A 25,229-nucleotide genomic window follows, 5' to 3' on the forward strand; every position below is an offset into this window, starting at 1 on the left:
CTATAGCATGCTCTTCACCAAAAATTTAATTTCTATCCATCACCACACAGTGATCCCCTTTACCCATTTCCCCCTCCCTCCTGCCCCTTCTCCTCTGGTAACCACTACTCTGTTCTCTGTATCTACATTTTCATTTGGTTTGGTCTGTTCATATATTTTGTTTTGTTTGTTTGTTTCTTATATTCCACAAAAGAGTGGAATCATATGTTATTTATCTTTCTCTCTCTGTCTTATTTCATTTAGCGTAACACCCACAAGGTCCATGCAAATGGCAAGATTTCATCTTTTTTATGGCTAATTCCATTGTGTATACAACATCTCCTTTATCCTGCATCTGTTGATGGGCACTAAGGTTGTTTCCATATCTTGGCTATTGTAAATGCCATGATGGACACAGGGGTGTGTATTTCATATTCTTTGGATAAATACCCAGAAGTGGGATTGCTGGATCATATGGTAGTTCTATTCTTCATTTTTTGAGGAGTCTCCATATCGTTTTACACAGTGGCTGCACCATTTTACATTCCTACCAACAGTGCACGAGGGTTCCCTTTTCTTCACTTCTTTACCAACTTTTTTTTCTCTCTTGCCTTTTTGTTAATAGCCATTCTGACAGGTGTGAGGTGATACCTCGTTGTGATTTTGACTTGCATTTCTCTAATAATTAGTGATGTTAAACATCTTTTCATGTGCCTGTTGGCCAACTGTATGGCTTCTTTGGAAAAATGTCTATTCCATTGAGCTGGAATTTAAAGGGTTGTGTGGGGAGGGCCTCTGAGCAGAGGGTTCAGAGGATGGAAAGGCAAAGAGACAGAAGATTTAGTAAGACATTCAGGAAAGTGCAGATCACTGACACATCCTACAGAGCCCCATCATAAACGTGCATACAAATGCATGTGCATGCACACACACACACACCCCTCCTGAGCGGGTCCCCAGCATAAGAGCCAACATTGGCCTCCTCCTAATTTGCAGAATTGAAACAGGCTTGGACAAGAGGCTTGCTTTGGCAGGGAAGGCTGCTGACCCTAATTCCTTCCCTCCAGAAGCTAGGCACACCCATCTGGCATCTTTTACACTCAGGCCCAGGATGGGATCTGGTCCCAAGGTCCTGTCCACCCAGCTTTCCTGAGCCCATTGGAGTGAGCTTTATTGGCCAAATAATGGGAAACTGGGAGCCTGCCTGGGGGTCTCCAAGGCCCAGCCAAGACGGAGGGCTCCTCAGCAGAGGGTACGTCTGGAGAAGGATCCAGAAAGACCTGTGGTCCAAGCCTCAGGCCCAGGTCAGGGATGGGCTGCAACAGCAGCTCTCCCACCCAGCTCTGCCCCGGTATCCCTCTCCCCAGCCCTGATTGCTGTCTCTTCCGTTCATTTTGGGTTCTAGGGAATCACCTCAGCAGCGTCAACATGTCCCGGCCCAGCAGCAGAGCCATTTACTGTAAGCCGTCCCTCCAGTGCCCTCTCCCCTTCCCTCCCACTGAGCTCCCTGAACCCCCTGCCCTCCCTTCTCTCCCTCACCATGCTCACCACCCCCTATTGCTGTATATGTCTCACCTCCTTCTTCTGCCCCCACGCCCTTGCTTTGTGCCATGGCAGTGCACCGGAAGGAGTACTTGCAGAATCTCACCTCAGAGCCCACCCACCTGCAGCTCAGGGTGGAGGTGAGTAACCCGGGGGCCCCAGACAGTTTCCTGATTCAACCCAAGTTTTCCCATGTGTCCACTGCCCTGACAAAAAAACAGACATCTGAGATAAGTCTCTGCCACAGAAGCCAATGGCCTGACCCAGTCAGAGCAGGTGGGTTCGGGCCCAGCAAGCCTAACTGAGCATCTGCTAAATGTGGGGAAGGAAGATGGGCAGGGAAGGCCAGGCTAGAGGTTGAGGTGGTGGACGTCTTATCCCCGGGCAGGAAAAAGCAGCAGAGGGACGGGTCAGGAGGCACCTGCCGCCACCCCATCCCCCCCTGTCTCCCAGTCCACCCCCTGCCCCAGGAAACTGCTCTTTGCCCAGGATCTGGCACAGCTGGAGGAAGGAATGTGTGAGGTTAGCGGTCCCTGTGTGAGGACTTGAAAGGACCACTGTGTGAGAGCGGAGCTTTCTGGGCTTGAGCTCCCCGGGCAGGCCCGCGCAGCTTAAGGCCTACAATGGCAGCTCTGGCCCTGCGTGGGAAGACAACACTGGCTCTGCCACATCTAGTTGCCTGGAGAGTTGCTGACACCACAGCAAAAGCTCAGACTGGAAGGGTGTGGCAGAGAAGAGAAGACACCAGGTCAGATCGAAGGTCTGGGGTAGAAACCGCCCCTGGGCAGCAGCAGATTTAGGGCCCTCCCGGAGAAGAAGCAGAAGAAGCAGCGAGGGATGCTGGAGCAACCGTCTGGAGGCTCCAGAGGGCGGCAGAGGTCAGGGCCCCCCAGCCAGCTGGGTTGGGCCCAGGAGCACTGGGCTTCATGGAGGGATGGGGGTTAGGAACCGGCTTCGGTTAGTTCTAGCAGGCAAGAGCAAGAGGAGGCATGTTCAGGATGCCAGGGCATTTGCTCATGATGTCAGAGCTCCTGAATATGCCAGCCGTGTGAACAGGGAGAGGAGCTAGGAGCTATGCAGAGGGCAGTGTGGTGGGATCAAGGGGCAGGAGGCAGACGACCTCCCCCCAACAAGGGCCTGGTGGGGAGGGTGAGGGGCAGGACTGTGACCTGTGAATGCAGTGTTTGGATAAGAGAAGGGAGGGGTCTCCTCAAGGATAAAAACACTGCTGGAATGATCAGGCTAGCAGGGGGCAAGGGCCTGAGTGGAGACAGTGGTCAGTATGGACCTCTCCAGGCAAGAATCAGAGAGAAGGGGGGCTTGACTTCTTCCTGAGAGACTGGGAGGTGATGGATTAGCAGAAGTGGGACGTGCCTTCTGGGCATGGGGAACAGCATGAGAAAAGGCATGGAGACAGGAACGCTAGGTCAGGGAGGAGATGGACCAGGCTGGGATGGTGATTCCAAAGAGGGCAGAGGAAGCCAGGGGCAGAATTTGAGCATCCTATATATATCCCACCCAGAGAAGTTCAGACTTATTTGTTGGGTAGTTGAAGCCCACATCTACCACGATCTAGCCCCCTCAGCTGGCCTGGACTGTTAAAGGCCATGACTGTCCTTCCTCCAGAGTCCTAAACCCCCTCCTACAGCCCATCAGACCCTGACTTGGGGGCCCCATCCTAGCCTGACTGCCTCTGGCCCTCACACTGGCCCTTGAAGTTTGCTTTATAGGGATTGCCTGGCACTTCCCAACAAGGAGGCCAGGGACATGTCTTCCCCCTCTGCTGCCTTTCCCCCAGCCCCCAGCCCTGCTCATTCCCACCTGTGATCCCCTTCTCCAAACCTTCTCCGAGTCCTGCATCTCCTCCTCTCCCCTCAGCACCTGCTGACATGTAAGCTGGGGACACAGGGAGTCCAGGAGCCCAAGGATGCCCTGCAAAAGCTGCAGGAAATGGATGCTCAGGGCCAGGTGTGGAGCCAGGACTTGCTCCTGCAGGTCAGGGATGGCTGGCTCCAGCTGCTGGACATCGAGACAAAGGTCAGCCTCCCACCATTCCCCGCAAGGGACCATAGCTGACCCAGGCCGTGGGAAAGCAAGCACCAGGCATGAACACCATCGATCCATGTCCCACACGGCAACCACCCCTTCCCATACACAATACATACCCAGGACTCGGAAGAAACGGGGGACAGAGGCACAGGGTCAGGGGAGACGATGCCCCACCCCAGACCACTAGAAGGGTGGAGCAACCCAGGTCAGGAGCTCCCAGGAGTCAGCCTGGCTCTCAGTGACCTCACAGCTGACCTCTCTGCCTGGCCCAGGAGGAACTGGAATCTTACCGCCTGGACAGCATCAAGGTCATGGACGTGGCACTCAACACCTGCTCCTACAACTCTGTCCTGTCCATCACTGTGCAGGATTCAGGCCTGCGAGCCACTAGCACTCTGCTCTTCCAGTGCCAGGAAGTGGGGGTGAGTAGGTGTGGAATCCAACAACCACCACGCCCCCACTCCTCCCCGACCCCCCATCCCCAGCCTGTCTGACTGCTGCTTCCTGCAGGCAGAGCGACTGAAGACCAGCCTGCAGAAGGCTCTGGAGGAGGAGCTAGAGCAAAGGTAGGCAGCCTCTGCCCCAGCCCACCTGCAGGACCTCAGAGCTCAGGTCTGGGTGGGCCAGACCCTGCCCCACATCTGGGGGAGCCCAGGAGCCTGTGGCCCAATAACGTAGTCATTGACTTGGGGAGGGGCCAGGCTGAAATAGGGCACAGATGGGCATGGGGAAGGGGCTGGGGCTGGGCATGGGGAAGGGGCTGGGGCTGGGCCCAGGGAACTCTGGAGGCTGGCCTCCGAGGTTGATGTGGGACGAACTGGTCCCAGAGAGCAGGCACATGAGGCAGGGAAGAGTCAGGGAAGGGTTCAGATGGAGACCAGGGAGCAGGGCTGGTCGGGCTCCTGGAGACAGGGAGTGGTACCCTCGGGTCCTGGGGCAGAAGGGTGGGCAGTGCCTCTGTCCCAAGGACCCTGTCAAAGCTGTGTCCCCACCATGTACTCACAGACCCCAATTCGGAGCCCTTCGCCCAGGTCAGGACAGATGCAGGGGGCCTCTCCTGGAAAGGCCGATCCCTAAGGAGCAGGTACCTCCTCTGGAGTGTGGACCCCTTCCAGAACAGCACCACTGGATGACCCCAGAGCACAGTAAGTTTGGGCGTGGGGGCCAGTGGGAGGAGAGGATTCCCATCAAAGATCAAAGAAGTTCTGGGCCATGGTCCCCTCCCATTGCAGACACACCGCCAACCCCAAGGCCCCTGCCACACCACTCCAGCATCCAAAAGTCAAGTGCCTTCACTTTGCCTCCTTCGAGGAGGTCCCCATCCCCCGGGGACCCAGAACGGGATAAGGTAACTGCAGATTGTCTTGGGATCGTTGAGGATTTTTGGTCCTGGCCCAAGGGAGGACACCAGTCGTCTCCCTCACCCCAACGAGCCAGGTGCCAGGGTGACCAAGGCAGGGCCTGGGCTGAGGAGGGACACGGAGCCTTGGTCAGACCCTGGGCTGGGCCTGAGGCTCAGGCTTGTGGTAGGAGGTGGCGGGGGGTCAGGGTTGTGAGTTCCAGGGTGGGCCTAACTGCCCACTCAGGCCATGGGTTGTTTGGGGTCCAGGAGGTGCTGAACCACATCCTAAGCGACATCGAGCTATTCATGGGAAAGCTGAAGGGGGCCCAGTCAAACACCAGTCGTAAGAAGAAGAGACAGGGGAAGAAAAAGATGAAGAAAAAGATAAAGAATCAGGAGGGTGAGTGCTGAGGACCAGGGGAGAGGAGTGGGGGGAGAGTCTTGGGATGATCTGTGACTCGCCACCTTCCCACTTCTCTCTGTAGGGATAACAGAGGCACATTACATCGACTGCTTCCAGAAGATCAAGTACAGCTTCAACCTCCTGGTATGTGGCTCCCCACAAGTTCCCCAGCCCTTCCCCCCACCCCACCTCAGCAGTCCCCTCCTCTCTTGTCTCATGGACATCCCAAGCTTCTCCAGCTTCTCCCCTGGAACCACCCCTCCCCACCCTTTGGACTTTTGGAGAAATGCCAGGCTCCCCATCAAGGCCCAGAACAATGGGGCCCTGGGGTCCTGGTGAAGGTAGGGTGGCAGGAAGGGTGGTAATAGGCTTCGCCTTGTGTCCTCAGGGAAAGCTGGCCATGATGCTGCAGGATACAAGCGGCCCCGTGTTCGTACACCTCCTCTTCCAAACTCTGAACTCCGTGAGTCGGGGGAGGAGAGGGTGATGCAGAGGGACCTGCTGAAGTTAAGATCAGACAGAGGCCAGGGTGGGAGGTAGGGGGCAGAGGGAGTCTGTGGGTCTCCCCCTTGCTCACCCCAGCACATTCTTCTCCTTGACCCCAAGACACCATCCCCACTATGCACTGTCCTTGACCCCAAGGACACCAATGGGGGCAGGAAGGAGCAGGCCTGGGGCAACGTGGTATTGCAAAAGTGGGAAGCCAGGGACCCCGGGCCCTTTCCCACTCCTGTCTGGCCCTGCAAGAGCCCAGACTTCCTGAAACCTTCTGTCCCTCCCCAGATCCTGGAGCAGTGCCCTGAGCCTGGCCTAGCAGCCCAAGTGATCTCACCCCTCCTCACCACCGAGGCCATTGACCTGCTGCAGTCCTGTCTAAGCCCACCTGAGAGTAACCTCTGGAAGGGGCTGGGCATAGCCTGGACCACCAGCCAGTAAGTGACGACAAAGCCTGAATGAATCAGAGGCAAGGGACATGGGGGCATAGGGCAGGACACACAGGGCAGGAGGTGGCAGGCTCTACATTGTGTCTTAAAACAAACAGAAATTCTGTACCCATTAAACAATTAAACAAAACTCTGTACCCATTCCTCCCACTCCCCAGGCCCTGGTAACCTCTATTCTATGAAATATCTCAAAACAAATTGAAGGACTCTACCTGGAGTGTCCAACTTTTAATTAGGCTAAGTACAAACAATGAAAACAAAACAAAACAAAACCACCACTTACCATCACCCACCACTGAAGGGAAGCATTATTTCAGAAAAAAAGAACAATTCTTCCCAAGGAAGGAGAGTTGGCAACCTTCTACTAAAATTTTTCTCATTTTTGTCAAGGACAAAGTGAAAACTCTGTCTCAATTCCTGCCCAGATTTTAACAATTACTGACGTAAGAGATGCTGCAAATGTAACATCAATAAGAGTTGCAACCAACCAGCCAAGGAGCTAAGAGAGAAAGAGATATTCCACGCGGGTGGAACCGTGAGATGGGCAGTTGGGCGGCAAGGCCAAATTGATGAGAGCTGTGGGGAGGGGAGGATGAAACCAGCTTGGATATGCTGAGCTGAGGTGTCAGTGGAACCTTCGCAGAGACAGAGTGGCCTGGGCTTTGGGGGAGAGGTCCGACCTGGCTACAAGAGTTTGAGAACAGTCAGTACAGAAGTGATAGTTGGGGCCACCTGGAGGTAAGCACTGCAGTGGGAGCCCCAGAGCTCACTTTAACAAGCATGGTCTGCTCTCCCCATGAGAGAAGGGCCTGGGGAAACTTCAAGGTGGTGAAAGGAAACAGGGTTAAGGAGACAAAGAGAAATTCCAGAGAGTTAAAAGGAGAAACAAAAAAGCAGAAGCATGAAAACCAAGAGAGAAGAGGGTTGGGTTTTTTTATATAAATTTATTTATTTATTTTTGGCTCTGTTGGGTCTTCGTTGCTGCATGCAGGCTTTCTCTAGTTGCGGCGAGCAGGGGCTACTCTTCACTGCGGTGCGCGGGCTTCTCATTGCGGTGGCTTCTCTTGTTGCGGAGCACAGGCTCTAGGAGCGCAGGCTTCAGTAGTTGTGGCACGTGGGCTCAGTAGTTGTGGTGCACGGGCTTAGTTGCTCCACGGCACGTGGGATCTTTCCGAACCAGGGATCGAACCCATGTCCCCTGCATTGGCAGGCGGATTCTTAATCACTGTGCCAACAGGGAAGTCCAAGAAGAGGGTTTTAGAAAGAGAAATCAACGGGGAAAAAAAACAGTGGTTCTAGGATTCTTTTTGCCTAATGAGCAGTTTTTCTTTTTCCAATTCAGCCCCATTAAAGGATTTTTGTGTCCAATTCATCTAAAGCCATAAATTATAACTTAATGTAATCAATTTCTTTTATTGTGGTAGAATATACATAGGATAAAAGTTAGTTAAACTATTTTTAAGTGTATAATTCAATGCCATTAAGTACATTAACAATGTTGTGCAACCATCACCACTATCCATTTCCAGAAATTTTTCAGCATCCCAAACAGAAACTCTGTACCCATTAAAAATTCAACCAAAACTCTGTACCCATTCCTCTCTTTTCCCAGCCCCTGGTAACCTCTATTCTATTTTCTGTCTCTGTTTATTATTTTAAATATAAAATTAAGTCAGATGTGGCCTAAGATGTTTTCTCATTTCTTAAAGTAACCAAAAATGAACGAATGAATGAAATTAAAGACAGAAACACAGAAAATAGAATAACTAAAGAGTTGTAAAAACTCTCAAAATAGTTAAATTTCAGGTAAATTTTATTCAGGTTATTTGATTTTAGGCAAATCGACCCAAAACTATAAATAACCCTAAATTCTGTGGTAATCCAGAAGGATATAGACCATACAAGGCCCTTGGATCTGGCAGTCAGGAGATTATCAGGACTTTAGAAGAACTAGTTTCAACAGAGTAATGGCAGAGGTAAAAGTCAGGTTGCAAGGAATAATGAAAGGACCAGAGGTAAGGAAATGTAGGCAGGGCATATGGACACATCCTCAGAAAACTGGACAAAGATAAGGTAATAGGATGACAGCTTAAAAGGCACAGTAACAGAGTCAAGGGAAGACTTGAGCATGTTTTTAGGGCAAAGAAAAGGAGCCAATAAAAAAGATTCAGAAGGGGGAATAATTTACTTGTCCCCGTTGAATAAATTAGCTGCCTCCTGTGTCCCATGCACTGTACTATGGATACAGCTCTCAAGGAGTTCAACATACGTAAGAAACACAGACATGTGAGAATCATGTGCAATTCAGCGTGAGAGGAGCAATGATCCAGGGTGTCTGGAGTTCAGCAGCAGGTGCAAAGAGGAAGCATTCACCTCTGCCTCCGAGACGTAGGGAGGGGACTTCCTCGAAGAGGGGACCTGGCATTCCCCAGGCCGGCAAGCAGAGCATGACTGGAGACCACAAACTGTGCTGCTCCTCCTGCGTGCTAGGTGATGGGTGAGGGGGAGGCTGAGTGGCAAGTACCAGCTCCCACCCTAGAGCCAGCCAGAGCGCTCTGCTGTGATCACAAGGGGGAGTTCCACATGCTAACCCGCTAGAAAGAAAGAGATCTGCTGCTGGGGAACTATAACCAGTTAGACCCCGCGGGGGTCTTCCAGCCCTAACGCTCTGCGGTTCTACCACTTTCATTCAAACCCCCCATCAGTGAGATAAAGTACTCAGCTCTTCTGGTGTTGATATGTCTGCACTTTCACGGGCCGAGGTGAGGCTGGCCCACGGATACCTGCACTGTGGGATTTGTACATGCTTAGCTGTTCGCTCCTATGTGGGTGTCCTGGGGCCTTTGATCAGTGCACGTGGGCCACATCCTCCACTACCTAGAAGATTCCCCAGGCTACACCTTGTCATCTCCGCCCTCTCCACATCCCACAGCCTGGCACAGAGTGGACTCAGCCTTGTTCTTTCCCCAGGGCCAACTGGACAGGCAGTGAGCCCCTGCCCTACCAACCCACATTCTATGATGGTTGGCAGATTCCAGAACCTTCCTACCAGGTAAGGGGAGCTTAGCACAGAGTCCTATTCAAAGCCCTAGTCTCTGGCTGGTTTCCACTATCTCAGTCCAAACCATGGTCACATGACACCTAAGTGGTAGGTGGGTTCTGTGTGGTGGGCAGACAGGTGAGGGGATATGAGGCAGCTGTGTGCAGGTGGGTCTGTGGTCTCACACCCCACCTCCCTACCACCACGCTGGCTGACATCCTGCTCTTACTCTGTTCTGCCTCTACAGGCACTTTCAAGATACCAAGACTCTACTTCCTTCCGGTATGCCCTGGGTTTAGTCAGGACCATATGGTTCTGGGGAGGGAGGGACAGGGCTGATCCTGTGGATCTGTGGACTCTACATGTCACTGACCTCTGGGCTCTCTTTCAGCCAGGCACGTACATGTACAGGCACACCCCTCCCCTACCTTGGGTGAAAAGGCAGTTTTTTACCTTCCTAGGCTCCAACCCCTTCTTCTTTCAATACTCCCCACACATACCTCTGATTTCCCAGAGCTTGAGTATTAAGTGCTCAAAGGAGAGCTCAGATACAGAAAATTCCACTGCTGGAAGAGTCTTGAGAAATCAACATTTCAGACCCCTTCTGCTTGTAGAAACCCACACTCCAAGCCCACCTAACAAGGACCTGCCCTCAAAATCTGTGGAAGCCCAAAAGTCACCGTTAGACTCCCAGGGGGTGGATATCTGGGGCTCTGGGGCTGAAACAGGGGCCCAGTCTCTGAGGCCCCACTCTCCAGCCATCCTGACTCTGTCTCTGGGGGTAGTGGGGGAAGCCCTAGGTTAGGGAGCAACTTGCACTTTGCTCAAGAGGAGACACACAACCATGGACCCCACCCAGTGCCCTCCAGACCCGGACCTGTCAAGCCAGCCCTGAAAATGCAAGTCTTATATGAGTTTGAAGCTAGGAACCCACGGGAACTGACTGTGTTCCGGGGAGAGGTAGTGGAGGTGAGGCATGGGCTTGAGCTGATAAAAGGAGGTGGTGGTTGGTGGGAGCTGCTGGGAGCATGGAGTGGGTGGCCTAGAGAGGGAGAGGGAAGGTGGGGAAGGGCCAGGAGGGAGAAAGCCTGGTCGGGGAGGGGCAAGGCTGGTCGGACAGAGGCTCGGGTCACTGCTGGAGTGACTCTTGGCAGGTTCTGGACCAGAGCAAGCGGTGGTGGCTGGTGAAGAATGAAGTGGGACGGAGTGGCTACATCCCCAGCAACATCCTGGAGCCCCTGCAGTCGGGGTTCCTTGGAAGCCAGAGCGAGTCGCCCCTTCGGGTACTACCCAGCCTAGACTATTCAGAAGCTATAAAGCCTGAGTCAGAGGTGGGGGCAGGGAGGATTCAGTGACAAGTGGAGGAGATGGTCCCGGTTCAACTTAATCAGTATTATCACACGCTTACTGTATCCTGAGTTTATTCGTGGGACCAGAGCAGAGAACAAGCCTTGTGCCTATCAGACAAGCGAACCATGGAGTGAGACAAGTGATCTGATGGAAGCCCAGAGAAGGGACCCAGATGATGGTGGCTGTAGGTGGCTCTGAGATGAAATGGCCTCTGACCCCCACTTCCCCTGATTCTAGGCCCCAGGGCTTCGACTTAGCTCAAGGCCCGAGGAGGTCACAGCCTGGCTGCGGGCAGAGAACTTCTCCACTGTGTGAGTGCCAAGTCCCATGGCTTTACCTCTGTAAATGTCTCAGATAATAATCAGGCACCCCTCCCCATCACAAGAGTCTCTTCCAGGGCACTTCTCCCTTCAACCTCAGGAGCTATGAAATTAGTTTCAGCCAATATGTTTCTCTTACTCCCTGACCTCCAGATACCCTTTCTGTGCATTCTTCTGTCACCCCAGTCTCCAAGCCCAAACAGCCCCTTCTCCACCCAGACACCCAGGCCTGGGTCCTTCCGCCCCACCACTGACAGTTTCTGCTGTTTCTGTTCCCAGCACCGTGAAGACACTCGGGTCCATGACGGGGCGCCAGCTGCTTCACATGAGACCTGGGGAGCTACAGATGCTGTGTCCCCAGGAGGCCCCACAGGTCCTGGCACGGCTGGAGGCTGTCAGAAGGATGCTGGGGGTGAGGCCACCCTGGGATCCTGACCCCCGCTGGAAATGTGGGATGATCCCTGAGTGAGAGTGTCAGGTGGACAAGCCAGCAGCCCCAACCCTGGGGTGGCACTCAATGTGTCAGGTCTGGCCATAGGACAGTCCCCCAGGAGCTTGATTTCATGTGCTCAGGCATGCCTTGAAGCTCCTAGCTGATTGTTGGCGTCAGCTCTGGGGTCCCTCACCTGCCACTAGCCTCACCTCAACCTTTTCTTTCCTCAGATGAACCCTTAGGCAGCAACTCAAACACCTCCAAGACCAAGACTTTCTCACAAGCAAGATGGCGGATCTGATAACTCTTTAGAGCCCCGAGAATTCTTCTTTCAGGCCCCCAGGTTGCAGCGAACCCCACACCCCAGCTCACACAGCAAAGAAGATGAGCAAGCCCAGAGGTTGAGACAAATAGTGCCCCTTCTTGCTGTGTTGAGAGCTCTCCGCAGTTGCCACCTATTTATTGCATCTCTTTCCTGAGCCTGGAGCACTTAAGCCTAGGTTTGTCAGGACTCTGTTTAGCCCCCCTCCTCCCCAATAAAAGTATCTTCAAGCTTGTCATGCGCCTCTCTTGCAGCTTCCTCTGGCCCAGATGGAGGCCAAAGGCAGAGAGTCAGGAAGAGCTGGGACGCTGGGCATGAAACAGCAGCAGGCCTACATCCATCACTGGGCCAGACTGTTTGAATGTGAGTGGGAATTCACTGGAGCTGAGCCAGAATTTGAGAATTATGGTCCAAGCTCTCCTTACTTTCTAAACAAACTCCAAAATAAGGCTATACTCGACATCTTTATCCTTCTGTGTACATTTCTTCCAGTATATTCCAAGGCACCCAGCACAGTTGAGGGCACAACACTTCACAGGAGCAAGGAGTACCGGGGTTGACAGTGGTAGGTTTTGATCAGCCGTACTGGCTGATGATCCAGAGACGCACTAAAAAAAGCATGTCAGGTGCTCCACGCTCTACTTGGCAACTTTCTCTTCTAATACTTTTGTCCCCTCCTGTTCGGTGAGCTAACTTTGAGCCCCCTCCCCAGCTTGTCTCCTTAGTGGCAGAGCATAGGGAACACTGGACTGGAACATTGGACTGCCTGTGTGAACTCTGGCAAGTCGTTTCACTCTCTGGTTTCCTTTTCTCTCAAACGTTAAGTGAAGAGCCTGGACTGTCTGTGGCTTCTAATATTTAGTATGCATAGCCTTCTTTAATCTCAGAACTGTCACAGACTGCCCTCCCTACAAAACAGAGGTTGTACTTTCATTGATTTAGTCTACAGATAAGGCTTGATGTACTTATGGATTAAGGGCCCTTAAGATGTTCCCTTAGTCTCTCTTAATTGAATTTGTCCATGACCCTAACACTGCCAGAATATTGTATTTTTCGACTGCCTATGTCATCCCCTCAAGTTCCTGGCCTTAGAAAATCATCTCTCTTAGCTGGTAACACTGAATAAGAAAGCAAACATTTTCCCTCACAAAATAGAACAAAAGTGAGACCCTTAAGGTTTGACTGTCAAGGGCAAAAGTTAACCAGAAAAGTTAATTTGGGGGAACAGGGAGAGGAGATATTGACACATTGCCTTCTGGGGCTTCATGGAGCTGAAGGAGTCCTAGAAACAGGGAAACCCTCCAGAACCAGATAAAAAAAGTATGCTCCCCAGATTTCCTAGCAAGGACTGAGATGAGGTGAGACTGTCTGGATATGCAAGCGCAAAGGAACTAGCACAAATTGGGCTGACAGACCTAGGTTTGAATCCCAGGCCACCCATGGAAACTTGAACCTAGGAAGGCAACTCACCCAACCTCTCCAGGCCTCAATAATCTTAAAGGGCATAAAACCTACTTCACAAAGTTGTTGTGAAGCTTAAATTGCAATAAATTAGTAACATACGTGAAATACCTAGACTATTGACTAGCATATCATAGGTGTTCCGTAAGTGTTAGTCTTATACCCAAGTTAATTTGTGACTGGCCTGTTATCTTAGGAAGAGAAATCCAGGCATTATAAATGCGTCTGTCCCAATGTGTTTGTACTTTTTCCTTTCTTCTTTTAGTGAACTGTCCTTTTAAAAAGCCTCATCTTTGCTTCAGCCAAACTAAGGGGGAAATGTGAGTTCCCAAACCCAGGCTAGGGCGTCTTAGAACACAGGGGCTCTGTGTTCTAAGTGGCTGTGCTGTAGAGGCCAGGCCAGACACCTGACAAGCAGCTCCGAACTCCTCCCCATCCACCCCCAATGCACACGCCAAAGACAGAGATTCCCTGGTGGTCAGTCTCAGTCCCCTCCTGGTTCTTGCCCACCTCCCACGAAACCCTCCACCCCCCGCTAGATAAATATTTATGGCATGAATCGCACTCTCCCAGGGTAACCAGGGCCCTCACCGCCTAGGCTGTTAGGGCTCCTCCCACCCTAATTGGCACTAGTAAACAAACACAGTTCGGCTTCACGCGTGGAGAATGCAGAGACCCAAACCCAGGTCCAGGTCACTCTCCTCCTCTGCCTAGCCCGGGGATGGTCCGCCCCCAACCCCAGGGACTGTAGAAGTCGCGCATGCGCCTGGCCAGGCGGACACTCGGAGGGAGGGGACGACGACGGTGGGGGCGGAGTCAGGCGCGCACGTTGGTGCCACCTACTTACGTCGGGTATAAAGCCCCTCCCGTTGGCCATCTACCCCCAGTCCGTGAAGGCCCGCACGCAGCGTCGAGATGTCGTCGAAGTCGACCATGATTCTGGGTTACTGGGATATTCGCGGGGTGAGTGCCGTCTCAATTGCCAAGCCGCTCGGTCTGGTAGACGGACGCGGAGGTGGCCGGGGGCTCACGGTCAGTGGTCTCCGAGAGAAGGGGGGGTTCTACTCGGGGGCCAAACCTCCTACGCCGCGACGCTTCACGCTGCGCGGCCGGCCCCAGCCGAGCTCCCGGGCCGCGGAGGCCGACCCCTGCCCCGCCTCTGGACACGCTGGCCTGGGGGAGAGGGGCTGAGGGCAGCAAGCCCAACGGGGTAGGTCTCAGGAGCCGCTTAACTACCCCCTCGGCGGGATGCAGCGTCTGGGCAACCCTGGGCCGGAAGGGGGCGGGGCATTGGCGGGCGGGGTTTGGGGGTGCCGTTGGGAGCTGTGCAGATGCTGACGGGGAGCTTTTTTACTCCCTAGCTGGCGCATGCCATCCGCATGCTCCTGGAGTTCACGGATACAGCCTATGAAGAGAAAAGATACACGTGCGGGGAAGGTAATGCCCCTCTGGGTGCCAGTGCGACGCCGCGCTAAGCCGAGCAGGCCCTCCAACTGTCCCTGTCTTCTTCTGCCCTGAGGGTGGCATCACGACGAGGTCGGGTGGGACTTCTGCCCCAATCACCTGGGAGCTCTCTGCTGTGTACATTGTGGGGAGAGAGCTGGGGATTCTCCCTCTGCCATAGCCCAACCCTGTCTTAACACTTTATGAGTAATGGTTAAGCTTTGGGGGCCTAGGTATGTGAGGTATTGGAATTAGGGTGTGCCTTTAGATCTTTCCACTCTCCTCAGGTCGGATATTAAGGAGGTTGGATACCACTTCATTCTCTCTCTTACAGCTCCTGACTATGATAAAAGCCAGTGGCTGGATATGAAATTCAAACTAGACCTGGACTTTCCTAACGTAGGTGGCTTTAGGAGAAGAGGGTACAGAAGGGAAGGCCTTCAACTATATCCTTGCTCCTTTCCTCTCTATTCTAGGGGGATCTAGAATATGGGCTCTTAACCTGGATAGAATAGATAGAATTCAGGGGTCCTTGAACTTGGATGGAGAAAAAATTACATTTTCATTTCCACTAACTACTAACTAAAAGTTAACAATTCCTTCTGATGTGAGTATAGGCAATCAGTGACCTTGATTATTAGCCATGCCTGTGACTTTGTCACTAGTAGAAAATGGATATTTTTGTATTATATTAATGTGTTGCAGATATTATAAATATTATTTGTACTTATCATAATTTGAAAGTATGATAGTTATTACCTCTCGTTATTTAATGCATTCATAGACACATATTGCTCTTACAATTTTGTTCTTTTAATATTATATAAATCGTGTAAATATATGTAATTTGCTTTATGCATTTAAAAACCTTATTCTAAGAAGGGGTCCAGAGCTTCCCAGGTGGCGCAGTGGTTAAGAATCTGCCTGTCAATGCAGGGGACATGGGTTCAAGCCCTGGTCTGGGAAGATCCCACATGCCACGGAGCAACTAAGCCCATGGGCCACAACTACTGAGCCTGTGCTCTAGAGCCCATGTGCCACAACTACCGAAGCCCGCATGCGTAGAGCCCGTGCTCCACAACAAGAGAAGCCACCGCAATGAGAAGCCCACACACTGCAACGAAGAGTAGCCCCCACTAGACACAACTAAGGGAAGCCCGTGTGCAGCAACAAAGACCCAATGCAGCCAAAAATAAATAATTAAAAAAAAAAAAGAAAGAAAGTGTCATGGCTTGCACATACGCATACACACTCACACACACACACACACACACACACACACAGATTAAGCACCCCTGTCTAGAATCAGGTGCAGACCCAGTTACTAACTTTTACTTACTCTCTTCTTTCTCCTGACACAGCATCTTCTCTCTACTGTTCACTTCCCTGCAAGTCTTATCTTTCAGGAGAGAGAGGCAGGTAGGCAAGAGAGGGTCGGGTGGTTCATTTGGCCTGTCCTTTTCCTTCCAGCTGCCCTATCTCATGGACGGTAAGAACAAGATCACCCAGAGCAACGCCATCTTGCGCTATATCGCCCGCAAGCACAACATGTGTGAGTGGGGGAGGGCTGGCGAGGTGAGGGCTGCTCACCTGGGGGTGGATAAGGCCAAATGACAGTTTGGCCTACAGGTGGTGAGACTGAAGAAGAAAAGATTCGAGTGGACATGATGGAGAACCAAATAATGGATTTTCGCATGCAACTGATACAACTCTGCTACAACCCTGACCACGTGAGTTTCCTTAGCAGGAAGACATCAAGAAAAAGGAGCCTTTAGGAGCCCAAGGGTTAATTCTGCTCCATTCGCATACAGATGATGACAGCTATTCTCACTTTCCCTTTTACCTCTCTCCCAGGAAAAGCTGAAGCCTCGGTACTTGGAACAGCTACCTGGACAACTGAAACAGTTCTCCTTGTTCCTGGGGAAATACTCATGGTTTGCAGGGGAAAAGGTAGGAAGAAAGGAAAAGGAGGGGATCCCTTTCTATCTCTGCAGGTGTTAATGAACTCCCCAGACCTGATGATCTTATCATCCCTCTAGCTCACCTTTGTGGATTTCCTCACCTATGATGTGTTAGATCAGAACCATATCTTTGAGCCCAAGTGCCTGGATGAATTTCCAAATCTGAAGGCTTTCATGTGCCGTTTTGAGGTGATGCTCCCTGCACCTTTCTTTTACAAAAACAGACTCCCCCGGGCCCCAAGGGACCCCAGTGTGGTAGATTCTTGCCCAACACCAGCTTTTGCCTAAAGGGATCAAGGTTGGACACCTCTAAGCCTTTAAGTCTTGGGAAGGCCCTGGCTTCTATACCTTGAAGGCATTGTCTACAAGAAATGGCAGGGGTGAGGGGCTTGGGGGTGGAGTCAGGCAGCATGTGAGTGTTGCTGTTTTGGAATGGGTCTTTTGGCTGGGTTAGAGTCTTTATAAGGTTTGGTGTGCTTTCCCTTCAGGCCTTGGAGAAAATAGCTGCCTACATGCAGTCTGACCGCTTCCTTAAGATGCCCATCAACAACAAGATGGCCCAGTGGGGCAACAAGAGAATATGCTGAGCAGGAGGCATACTTGCACTGCTTGTTTTGTTCCATCCTGTACCTAGGGGACCTGTACTTTCTCTTCTCTGCTCTTTTCAATAAATAGCACTGAGGCTACTGGTGTCCAGCTGGATGTCTCTTGGGAGTAAAGGCCAAAGGAGAGTAAGGACATGTTATTTCAATCACTGCAACGTTGACATTCCCCCACCCCACACCTGAGTTTAAGGGCTAGAGGTTCTTGCCCAGCCCTTCAGAGTACTAGAAATAAAGGTGAGATTGCACAGCTGTAGATGACAAGTGTGTTAAATGAGACTAGAGCCCTTGTGAAGACCTGGTGAAGATAAGTAAAACTGTGTGGTACTATGAACTCAACAGAACTGGAGTTCAGAAACAGACCCTTATATATGTGATAAAGATGATATTTCAAACTGGTAGACTAACCAATATATAGGAGTGGGACAGTTACTTAGCAATTAAAAATAATAGACCCTGGGCTTCCCTGGTGGCGCAGTGGTTAAGAATCCGCCTGCCAAAGCAGGGGACCTGGCTCCGAGCCCTCGTCCGGGAAGATCCCACATTCCACGGAGCAACTAAGCCCGTTTGCCACAACTACTGAGCCTGCACTCTAGAGCCCGTGAGCCACAACTACTGAGCTCACACGCTGCATCTACTGAAGCACGTGCGTTCTAGAGCCCATGCTCCGCAACAAGAGAAGCCACCGCAATGAGAAGCCTGCGCACTGCAACAAAGAGTAGCCCCCGCTCGCCACAACTAGAGAAAGGTCGCACGCAGCAACAAAGACCCAACACAGCCAAAACTAATAAATAAATAAAAATAAATAAATTTATTAAAAATAATAATAATAGACCCATACTTCATACCATTCACTAAAATTAAGTCATCTGGAGTTTAAGGCCCAATGTTAAACACAAAGCTCTAGAAGTATTAATGAAAACGTATGAATGTTTGTGATCATAGGGTAGGAAACATTTCTCTAAGACATTTTAAAAAGCTATAAAGGGAAAGATTTACAAATTCAACATTATTCCACATAAAAATTTTTTGGGACAAAATGAAATGACAAGTGAGATAAAGGACCAGTATAGAGACTATATAAAGAACTCAAATCATTAAGGCAACTCAGGGTTTTTTTTTTTAATTGAATATAGTTCCCTATGCTATACAGTAAGTCCTTACTGTTTATTTTATATATACTAGTGAGTGTCTGTTAATCCCAAACTCCTAATTTGTCCCCTGCCACCGCCTTTCCCCTTTGGTAACCATAAGTTTATTTTCTATGTCTGTGAGTCTGTTTCTGTTTTGTAAATATGTTCATTTGTATCTTTTTTAGATTCCACATATAAATGATATATATGTCTTTGTCTGACTTACTTCACTTCGTATGATAATCTCTAGGTCCATCCATGTTGCTGCAAATGGTATTATTTCATTCTTTTTTATGGCTGAGTAATATTCTATTGTGTCTATATTACCACATCTTCTTTATCCGTTCATCTTTCAGTGGACATTTCGGTTGCTTCCATGTCTTAGCTGTTGTAAATAGTGCTGCTATGAACATTGGGGTGCATGTATCTTTTTGAATTAGAGTTTTCACCTTTTCTGGATATATGCCCAGGAGTGGGATTGCTGGATCATTGATTGCTGGATCAGTAAAAAACTTTAGTTTTTTGAGGAACCTTCGTGCTGTTCTCCATAGAGGCTGCACCAATTTACATTCCCACCTTCAGTGTAGGAGGGTTCTCTCTTCTCCACATCCTCGCCAGCATTTATTATTTGTAGACTTTTTGATGATGGCCATTATGACTGGTGTGAGGTGTGAGGAGGCAACTCAGTTTTTTAAAAATGGACAAAAATCTATGAACAGATGATTTATGGAAATAGAAATATTGATGGCCAAAGAAAGTTTAAAAAATGTTTGTAATCCAAGAAACTGCAAATTATACCAGTAAGAGGACCATTTTTCAGCTGAACAAATTCAAAGTTTGTGAATTGTTGGCAAAGCTTGGGAAATTGATAAGAATTTCTTGCTGGTGAACTTGTGAATTGGTATAGCTACTTTGGAGGACAATTTGTCAATATCTTCTAATATTCAAATATCCTGTGGCCCAACAAAGATGACCTTGCTTTCCCAAACCCAGTAAGGTAGAAAGAGTCTCCTGGAAAGAGGGACACTACAGTCCTATGTAATATAATCAAGGAAATGACATCCCATTACTTCTGCTGCAGTTTATTAGAAGAAATCATAGGTCCTGCCTACACTCGAGGAGAGGATTTCACAAGATCGTGAGTACCAGAAGGTGGGATTATGAGGGCCATTTTAGAGTCTGTTCACCACAGGGAAGAGGCAAGGAGATGAGAAATTGGCCTTGCAGTCCCCTGAGAAAAGAATCCTGGGAAAAACTGATGACAGAAGAGAGCACCATGGCAATTGTAAAGGAGAGCTTTTAAAAGCATAGGTCCATATTGCACCTGAATTCCAGATAGACTGTAGAAAAATCACGTGCTCCAAATTTTTCTAGTTATTATGTTTGTTAGGGAAAATCCATTTAACGGTTATCCAAAACCAAGAAAGCAGAGAAGGTCACTGAGGAACAGATGCATTCCATAGGAGATGTGGCTCCCCCAGGTCCCAACTGCCCCTAACTCTAATTCTAAGACGGACAAGAGGAGAACGCTCTCGCAGTGGTTGCCTTCAAGGAAAGAAGGGAAGTGGACGTCCTATCATCCCAGAGGCACAGAGATCGCACAAGTGTGAAACTAGTAGACTAGTGATGGGTTTGTGCAAGTAGCATCAATAAGAAATTTTCAAAACAAAAAACTTGTGATAGCTGAATTGAATTTGGTGGAGGAGTTCCCCAAAAAGTATTAGGGAAATTCATTTGTATTCATTGTTGAGCAACTGGACTAAGGCATTTCCAGTTCAGAAGGAAATAACTTATGTGATTCAAGAAAAATTTGTAGAGTTATTTCGTTGATGGGATGGGTGGAGTGAGGAACTCTGATGTGTATGGGCATGGATCTGCCTTTAAAGACCGTTTAAGGGCTTATGAAAACACCTGGACTTGGTACAGAAATTGCATTTTCCTTATCCTTCAGCTGCAGGACTAGGTGGCACAATGAGCCATGTGGATACAAAGGGATTTAAGGAGTTCAGGTGGATGGTAAGGGAGAGGGAAGGAAGTGACATTTAGCCAGTGATTTTTCTAATGTGCAAGCTTGCTCATGTCACTCCCCTGCTTGAATATGGCTAATGGCTTCTTAGGCCTCGGGGAAAAGACAATCTCCTCCAGTTTACAAAATTCTAAATAATCTGACCTCTGCTTCCTTTTCAGCTACATCTCTTGGCAGGCGCCTGCCCCTTTCCCTACCCTGGAGCACTGGGTTCTAGCTTTTCTGAATTCCCTAGACTCTAGAGTCAGGCTACCTGGGTTCGGGTCATGGCTCTGCTACAGTAAACTCTGGCCTCCTGTGCCTCTGTACCTTCTCTGACAAATGAACCCTCCGTCACTGGGACCTTGTAAGGAGTAAGCCAGTGTTTTTAAAACATTTAGAATGGATGGATGCTATATAAATTTGTAAATATAAATTATCCAGAAGCACCATGTTCTCTTTTGTCTTCATGCTTTTGGACTTGCTGTGCCCCCTGCCTGGAATGCTTTTGCTCTGGCCAGCTAAGCCTGCCTAATGCCTATTCATTGTGTAAGGTAAGCTGAGAAGCCCCTGCCTAGAGGAGCCACAGCTGATAACCCTTGTGGGAAGCATTAGTGATGGTCACCAAAGATTTCTGATTGTTTTCCTTTTAGGGAAGCTTCATTACCCTCTTGAATTTACGTGTAACATTCTGACTTGCTTTGGCCAATTAAATGCAGTGGAAATTACACACGTTTTCCAGGCAGAAGCTTTAAAAGCCAGTGTGGGAGTGGCCATATCTGCTTCCGACTGCTGTCACGACTGAGAGCAGGTGTCAAGCAGAAGCCTCCATCAGTTTGGGTCTCTGACAGACCACGAAAACCAGGGCCTGTTGACCACAGTGGACGTGAAGCATAAGAAAGAAATAAATATGCATTAAGCCACTGGGGTGTGGTTTATCCTGGCCGACATTCCTCCACCTCCCCACAGCTAATTTAAATGCACTGACTTTTAAAATCCCTGTTCCTACAGGATTCAGTGTTCTCTTCCATCAGCACTTTCCACACTGAACTCTAATTGCTGGTTTAAACGTCTGTCTCTGCCGCTAAACTGTACGTCGCCTGAGAGCAGGGACTGTGACTTAAGCCAATTTTTTTTTTTAATTTGGAGCTTGTATAGAGCCTGACACAAAGTAGACACAACAATGCATTGATTCCCTTCCTTCTTATGAGAATGGAAGGAGAAAAGAAGAGCTTGCTTCAGAAAAGTACTTCATGCTCTCAAGGAGCTTTAAAAATTTCTCTCTGTTCTGGTTGGGAGACAACACGAAATGCCCTGTTCCTGAAGCAGATGGCCGAAGTGCTTGGAGTCAGCACAGAAGTTCAGGTTCAGGGAGGTCCCGGGGGTCAGCAAAGAACTCTGAGTCTGGAGGGTGGGTGATGAGATTTCATGGTCTGGCATGCTCCTTGCTTAGGCCAAATTGTAATGAAACATTGCTGAGGACCAACAGGCATGAGCTCTTAGTGTTTTGGGGGGATTTTCAATAGGAATAACTATAGGTGCTTCACACGTGAGATTTAAATCCAGAAGAAAAGATTATATAGATGTGAGTATGTTTGAATTTCAAATGAATAGGTGCTGCGGTGCAGAGGACACATGGAGACCCGGGGCCAACCTGAGGTTACTGTCATTAGAGCAGGTGTTTGAAGTGGTGGCGAGGGGTGGGAATAGAATAAACAGGATAATGTTCATGCTGTGTGAGAAGTTGGAGGGAAAATGAGAGATCTGTATCTTATCTTCTGTGGTGTAATGTTTCCAACTGTATTAACAGATTTTTTTTTTTTTGAACTGACTGAAACCGTATCTGCTTCCTTCCAAAATTATGTTTAAAATGGGAAGAAAAGTAGAAGAATGTAGGAAATGCAGAGTGGCTGTTGGGCCTTTTAGGCAGGACTATGCTTTTTCAGGAGGTGTGGCTACCCCACCAAGGAGAGTCTGGGAAAAGCCAGCTCTGATTAAATAGGAATAGGACAATGGGCATGTTCTGGAATCCACCAGGACTGGACCCTCTTCTTTGCTTCCAAGTCTTGAGTTACCATGTAGAGCAGGCTGGTCTCTGTGTCTGTCATCAATCAGGTGGTAGACTAATAAAGTGGGATGATCGTGAACCTGCAAGTGGGGTCACCAGAGGGATGGACACAAAAGCCGATCCAGGGAGTAATTTTAGTTTGCAGGTATCAATGTTTAGAATAAAAGCCTTATTCAGCATCTCTTTGGAATCCTCTCACCAAAGAAGGGCGTCCTATAAGCATTGTAGATAAATGCAAAACAGCTTATCTGCAAATCTGAGTGCAGGCTGTTTTCTATTAAATTATAGAGCTCGCTTAATTTTCCCTGTTTTACACCTCCCATTCCCTTACTATTTCATATGGGATGAACTGGAAGTCACTGACATTATGCTTTAGTCTGTCATTTTCAAAATATCAATCTGAATGTCACCCCGAGATGCCAAACTTGGAAGTGGATGCAGTAGTTGATGACACTTTGGGTGGTTCCTGTTTTGGGTGAAAGAAGGTGCACGTGTTTTTGTTGGTACAGGGATGGTTGCATGAGTGTCTTGTGGTGGCTGTAGGGATGATTGTTTGGAAATGCACGTGTGGAAAAGGTTATGTTTCTGTTAGGCATCTATCCTCTGCATCTTTTAAACATCATTCTTATAGGTGGGGAATTTCTCACATTGTAGGTCCCACCTCCCCAAGGTAAAAGATTGCTAGTCGACACTCGATATCCCATCTCCCCATCTTCTGTTGTCACAGAATCTCCACTTCTGCTGGGTATGTTACTTCCCAGGTGGAAGATGTCATTTCCAAAATGATTAAGTTCTAGCCAATGAGATATAAATAGAAGTGTTATACGTTACTTCCAGGAAATTTCTTTAAGAGGGAAAGAGCAAGCCCCATTCCTCTTTCTCACTCCTGCTGTCTGGAACACAGATGTGACAGGGCTTTAGCAGCCGTTTTGTGTCTATGAGGTGACATAAAGAATGGAAAACACCTGCTGAGGATGATGAAGCATAAAGTTAAGAAACTAAGTCATTAAACCTACTATGGGGCTTCCCTGGTGGCGCAGTGGTTAAGAATCCGCATGCCAATGCAGGGGACACAGGTTCGAGCCCTGGTCCGGGAAGATCCCACATGCCACGGAGCAATTAAGCCCATGCGCCACAACTACTGAACTTGTGCTCTAGAGCCCGTGAGCCTCAACTACTGAACCCGCGCACCACAACTACTGAAGCCCGCGTGCCCAGAGCCCATGCTCCGCAACAAGAGGAGACACCGCAATGAGAAGCCCATGCACCGCAACGAAGAGTAGCCCCCGCTCGCCGCAACTAGAGAAAGCCCACATGCAGCAACGAAGACCCAACACAGCCACAAATAAATAAATAAAATAAATTTATTTAAAAAAAAACAAAGAAAAACCTACTATGAAGCCAACATTCCCAGTGCTTAACTATCTACCTCCAGATCTTTTTTCACATGAGAAATAAACTTCTGTCCTATTTAAGCCACTGTTATTATTTAGTTATATACAGCAGAACTTAACCCTAACTAATTCACTTGCTCTTCCAGCCTCCCTTGTGGCTGAGGCATGGGCCTGTGACCCAGGCTCTGTTAACTGCACACGGTGGTACGGGACCTCAGTTCCAAAGAGGCAGGCCCTGAGAATTTATCTGGCACGGGTAGTGGTGGAGGGATCAGGATTTTGGAGGCATCAGTAGTGACACATTCGCCTCCAGTGCCACATGTCAGGGTTAGGAGCCCCAGTGTCTGTGCCCAGCAATGGCTGTGGGGTTGTCTCTAGGACAGTCCCACTTGTGGTTAGGCACACTTCCTAGCTACCCAGCTTCCAATGCCGACTCCTTGGCCCTCCCAGGGATTCAGTGAGCTACCTGATACCTCTAAAAAATTATTTTCCTGTTTCAGCAACAAGGAACACTAAAGGATATGCCACTCCCCTTAGGTCTATCTGAAGATAAACATCTTATCTTTAATACCTTAGTCTCTATCCTACCTGCTTGAAACCACTGGCTTAAACCCAGGGTTTCTCCTTGTCTTGAGTTTAACCTTTAATCCTCACTCTCCTGGGTGTGGGAGAGACTGCAACTGTACACCAAATCTATTCTTCTGTTGAAATATGTGTCTACCCTTGTGACTAGGTAAAGCCACACAACTGATCACAAATGGAATGTGATCAGCTGTGATGTTTGCAACTTCTGCCTCACTTGTATAATGGGAAGTTGCTTCCTTGGGTTTGCTCTATTTTCTTTCCCATACTCATGATATAGCTGCAACCAAGGAAATGAGGAAGCAGCCTTACGAATGGCAGAGCCACAGGATGGAAGGAGCCTGAGTTCCTGAATAACTTCATGGAGCAAAACTGCCTCAACAGCCTGGACTATTCCCCATGGGACATGAAGGAAGACTAAACTTCCATTTTCTGTAGGCTGCTGGCTTGGGGTCTCTATCAGCTTCATCTTTCTCTGCTGATACAATGATAATGGAGGAATACTAGGCATGGAACTTGTAATTAACAGCAGGTAATTACAGGTCAATGCAGGAGACCCCAATGCAGGCAGCCATGTTCTCAGAATGTGTCTTGTTTTCTCGTTCTAGAGGGAAAGGTGCACATTGAATGGTGTAGGAGCACTGCCATGAGGTGCCAAAGAATCCCAAGTCTTGAGAACTCTGCCAGATCCCAACCACAAGAAAATTCATCTTTTTTGGTTGCCTCAGTTTGAAGTACATACGTTCTACTGCTTCTACCCCAGGCTTTAAAATGTATGTCTTTACCTTTTATAATTTTGACCACAATGATTAGAAAAACTTCATTTGCAACTGACTTCATTATCACATATTCCCTC

General features: G+C 49.2%; 3 protein-coding genes across 8 annotated transcripts in view; 2 read left to right on the forward strand and 1 right to left on the reverse strand.

The window, feature by feature from the left end:
- Positions 1-973: 973 nt before the first annotated feature.
- On the forward strand, positions 974-14,019 carry EPS8L3 (EPS8 signaling adaptor L3). 5 transcript variants are annotated; one of them, XM_082431685.1, is made up of 17 exons: positions 1,095-1,438; positions 1,597-1,661; positions 3,400-3,558; positions 3,843-3,992; positions 4,081-4,136; positions 4,576-4,715; positions 4,803-4,918; positions 5,180-5,312; positions 5,398-5,459; positions 5,704-5,778; positions 6,099-6,247; positions 9,230-9,311; positions 9,547-9,581; positions 10,085-10,268; positions 10,454-10,582; positions 10,887-10,960; positions 11,249-14,019. In XM_082431685.1, the coding sequence occupies exons 1-17, from the start codon at positions 1,291-1,293 to the stop codon at positions 11,436-11,438; spliced, it is 1,947 nt and encodes a 648-aa protein (XP_082287811.1). In that variant the 5' UTR covers positions 1,095-1,290; the 3' UTR covers positions 11,439-14,019. The 5 variants fall into 5 exon arrangements, with proteins under 5 accessions (XP_082287808.1, XP_082287811.1, XP_082287807.1 ...); XM_082431681.1 differs by having other exon boundaries at positions 4,576-4,918; XM_082431682.1 differs by having other exon boundaries at positions 974-1,438; positions 4,576-5,312.
- Positions 7,174-25,229, reverse strand: part of LOC309648482 (glutathione S-transferase Mu 1) — a 42,348-nt gene continuing 24,292 nt past the window's right edge. The window contains exon 8 of the mRNA XM_082437096.1: positions 7,174-7,484. Coding sequence (XP_082293222.1) covers positions 7,482-7,484 — 3 coding nt within the window. The 3' untranslated portion in view covers positions 7,174-7,481. The remainder of the gene's footprint in view (positions 7,485-25,229) is intronic.
- Positions 14,014-17,275, forward strand: LOC309648388 (glutathione S-transferase Mu 3). Of its 2 annotated transcripts, XM_082436880.1 has the most exons (8): positions 14,014-14,148; positions 14,547-14,622; positions 14,963-15,027; positions 16,099-16,180; positions 16,258-16,358; positions 16,483-16,578; positions 16,668-16,778; positions 17,078-17,275. In XM_082436880.1, exons 1-8 carry the CDS (start codon positions 14,101-14,103, stop codon positions 17,174-17,176), a joined length of 678 nt encoding a protein of 225 aa, XP_082293006.1. In that variant the 5' UTR covers positions 14,014-14,100; the 3' UTR covers positions 17,177-17,275. The 2 variants fall into 2 exon arrangements, with proteins under 2 accessions (XP_082293006.1, XP_082293007.1); XM_082436881.1 differs by lacking the exon at positions 14,963-15,027 and having other exon boundaries at positions 14,071-14,148.

This window comes from Balaenoptera physalus, assembly GCF_965194825.1.
Source record: "Balaenoptera physalus genome assembly, chromosome: 1".
Classification (NCBI taxonomy): Eukaryota; Metazoa; Chordata; class Mammalia; order Artiodactyla; family Balaenopteridae; genus Balaenoptera; species Balaenoptera physalus.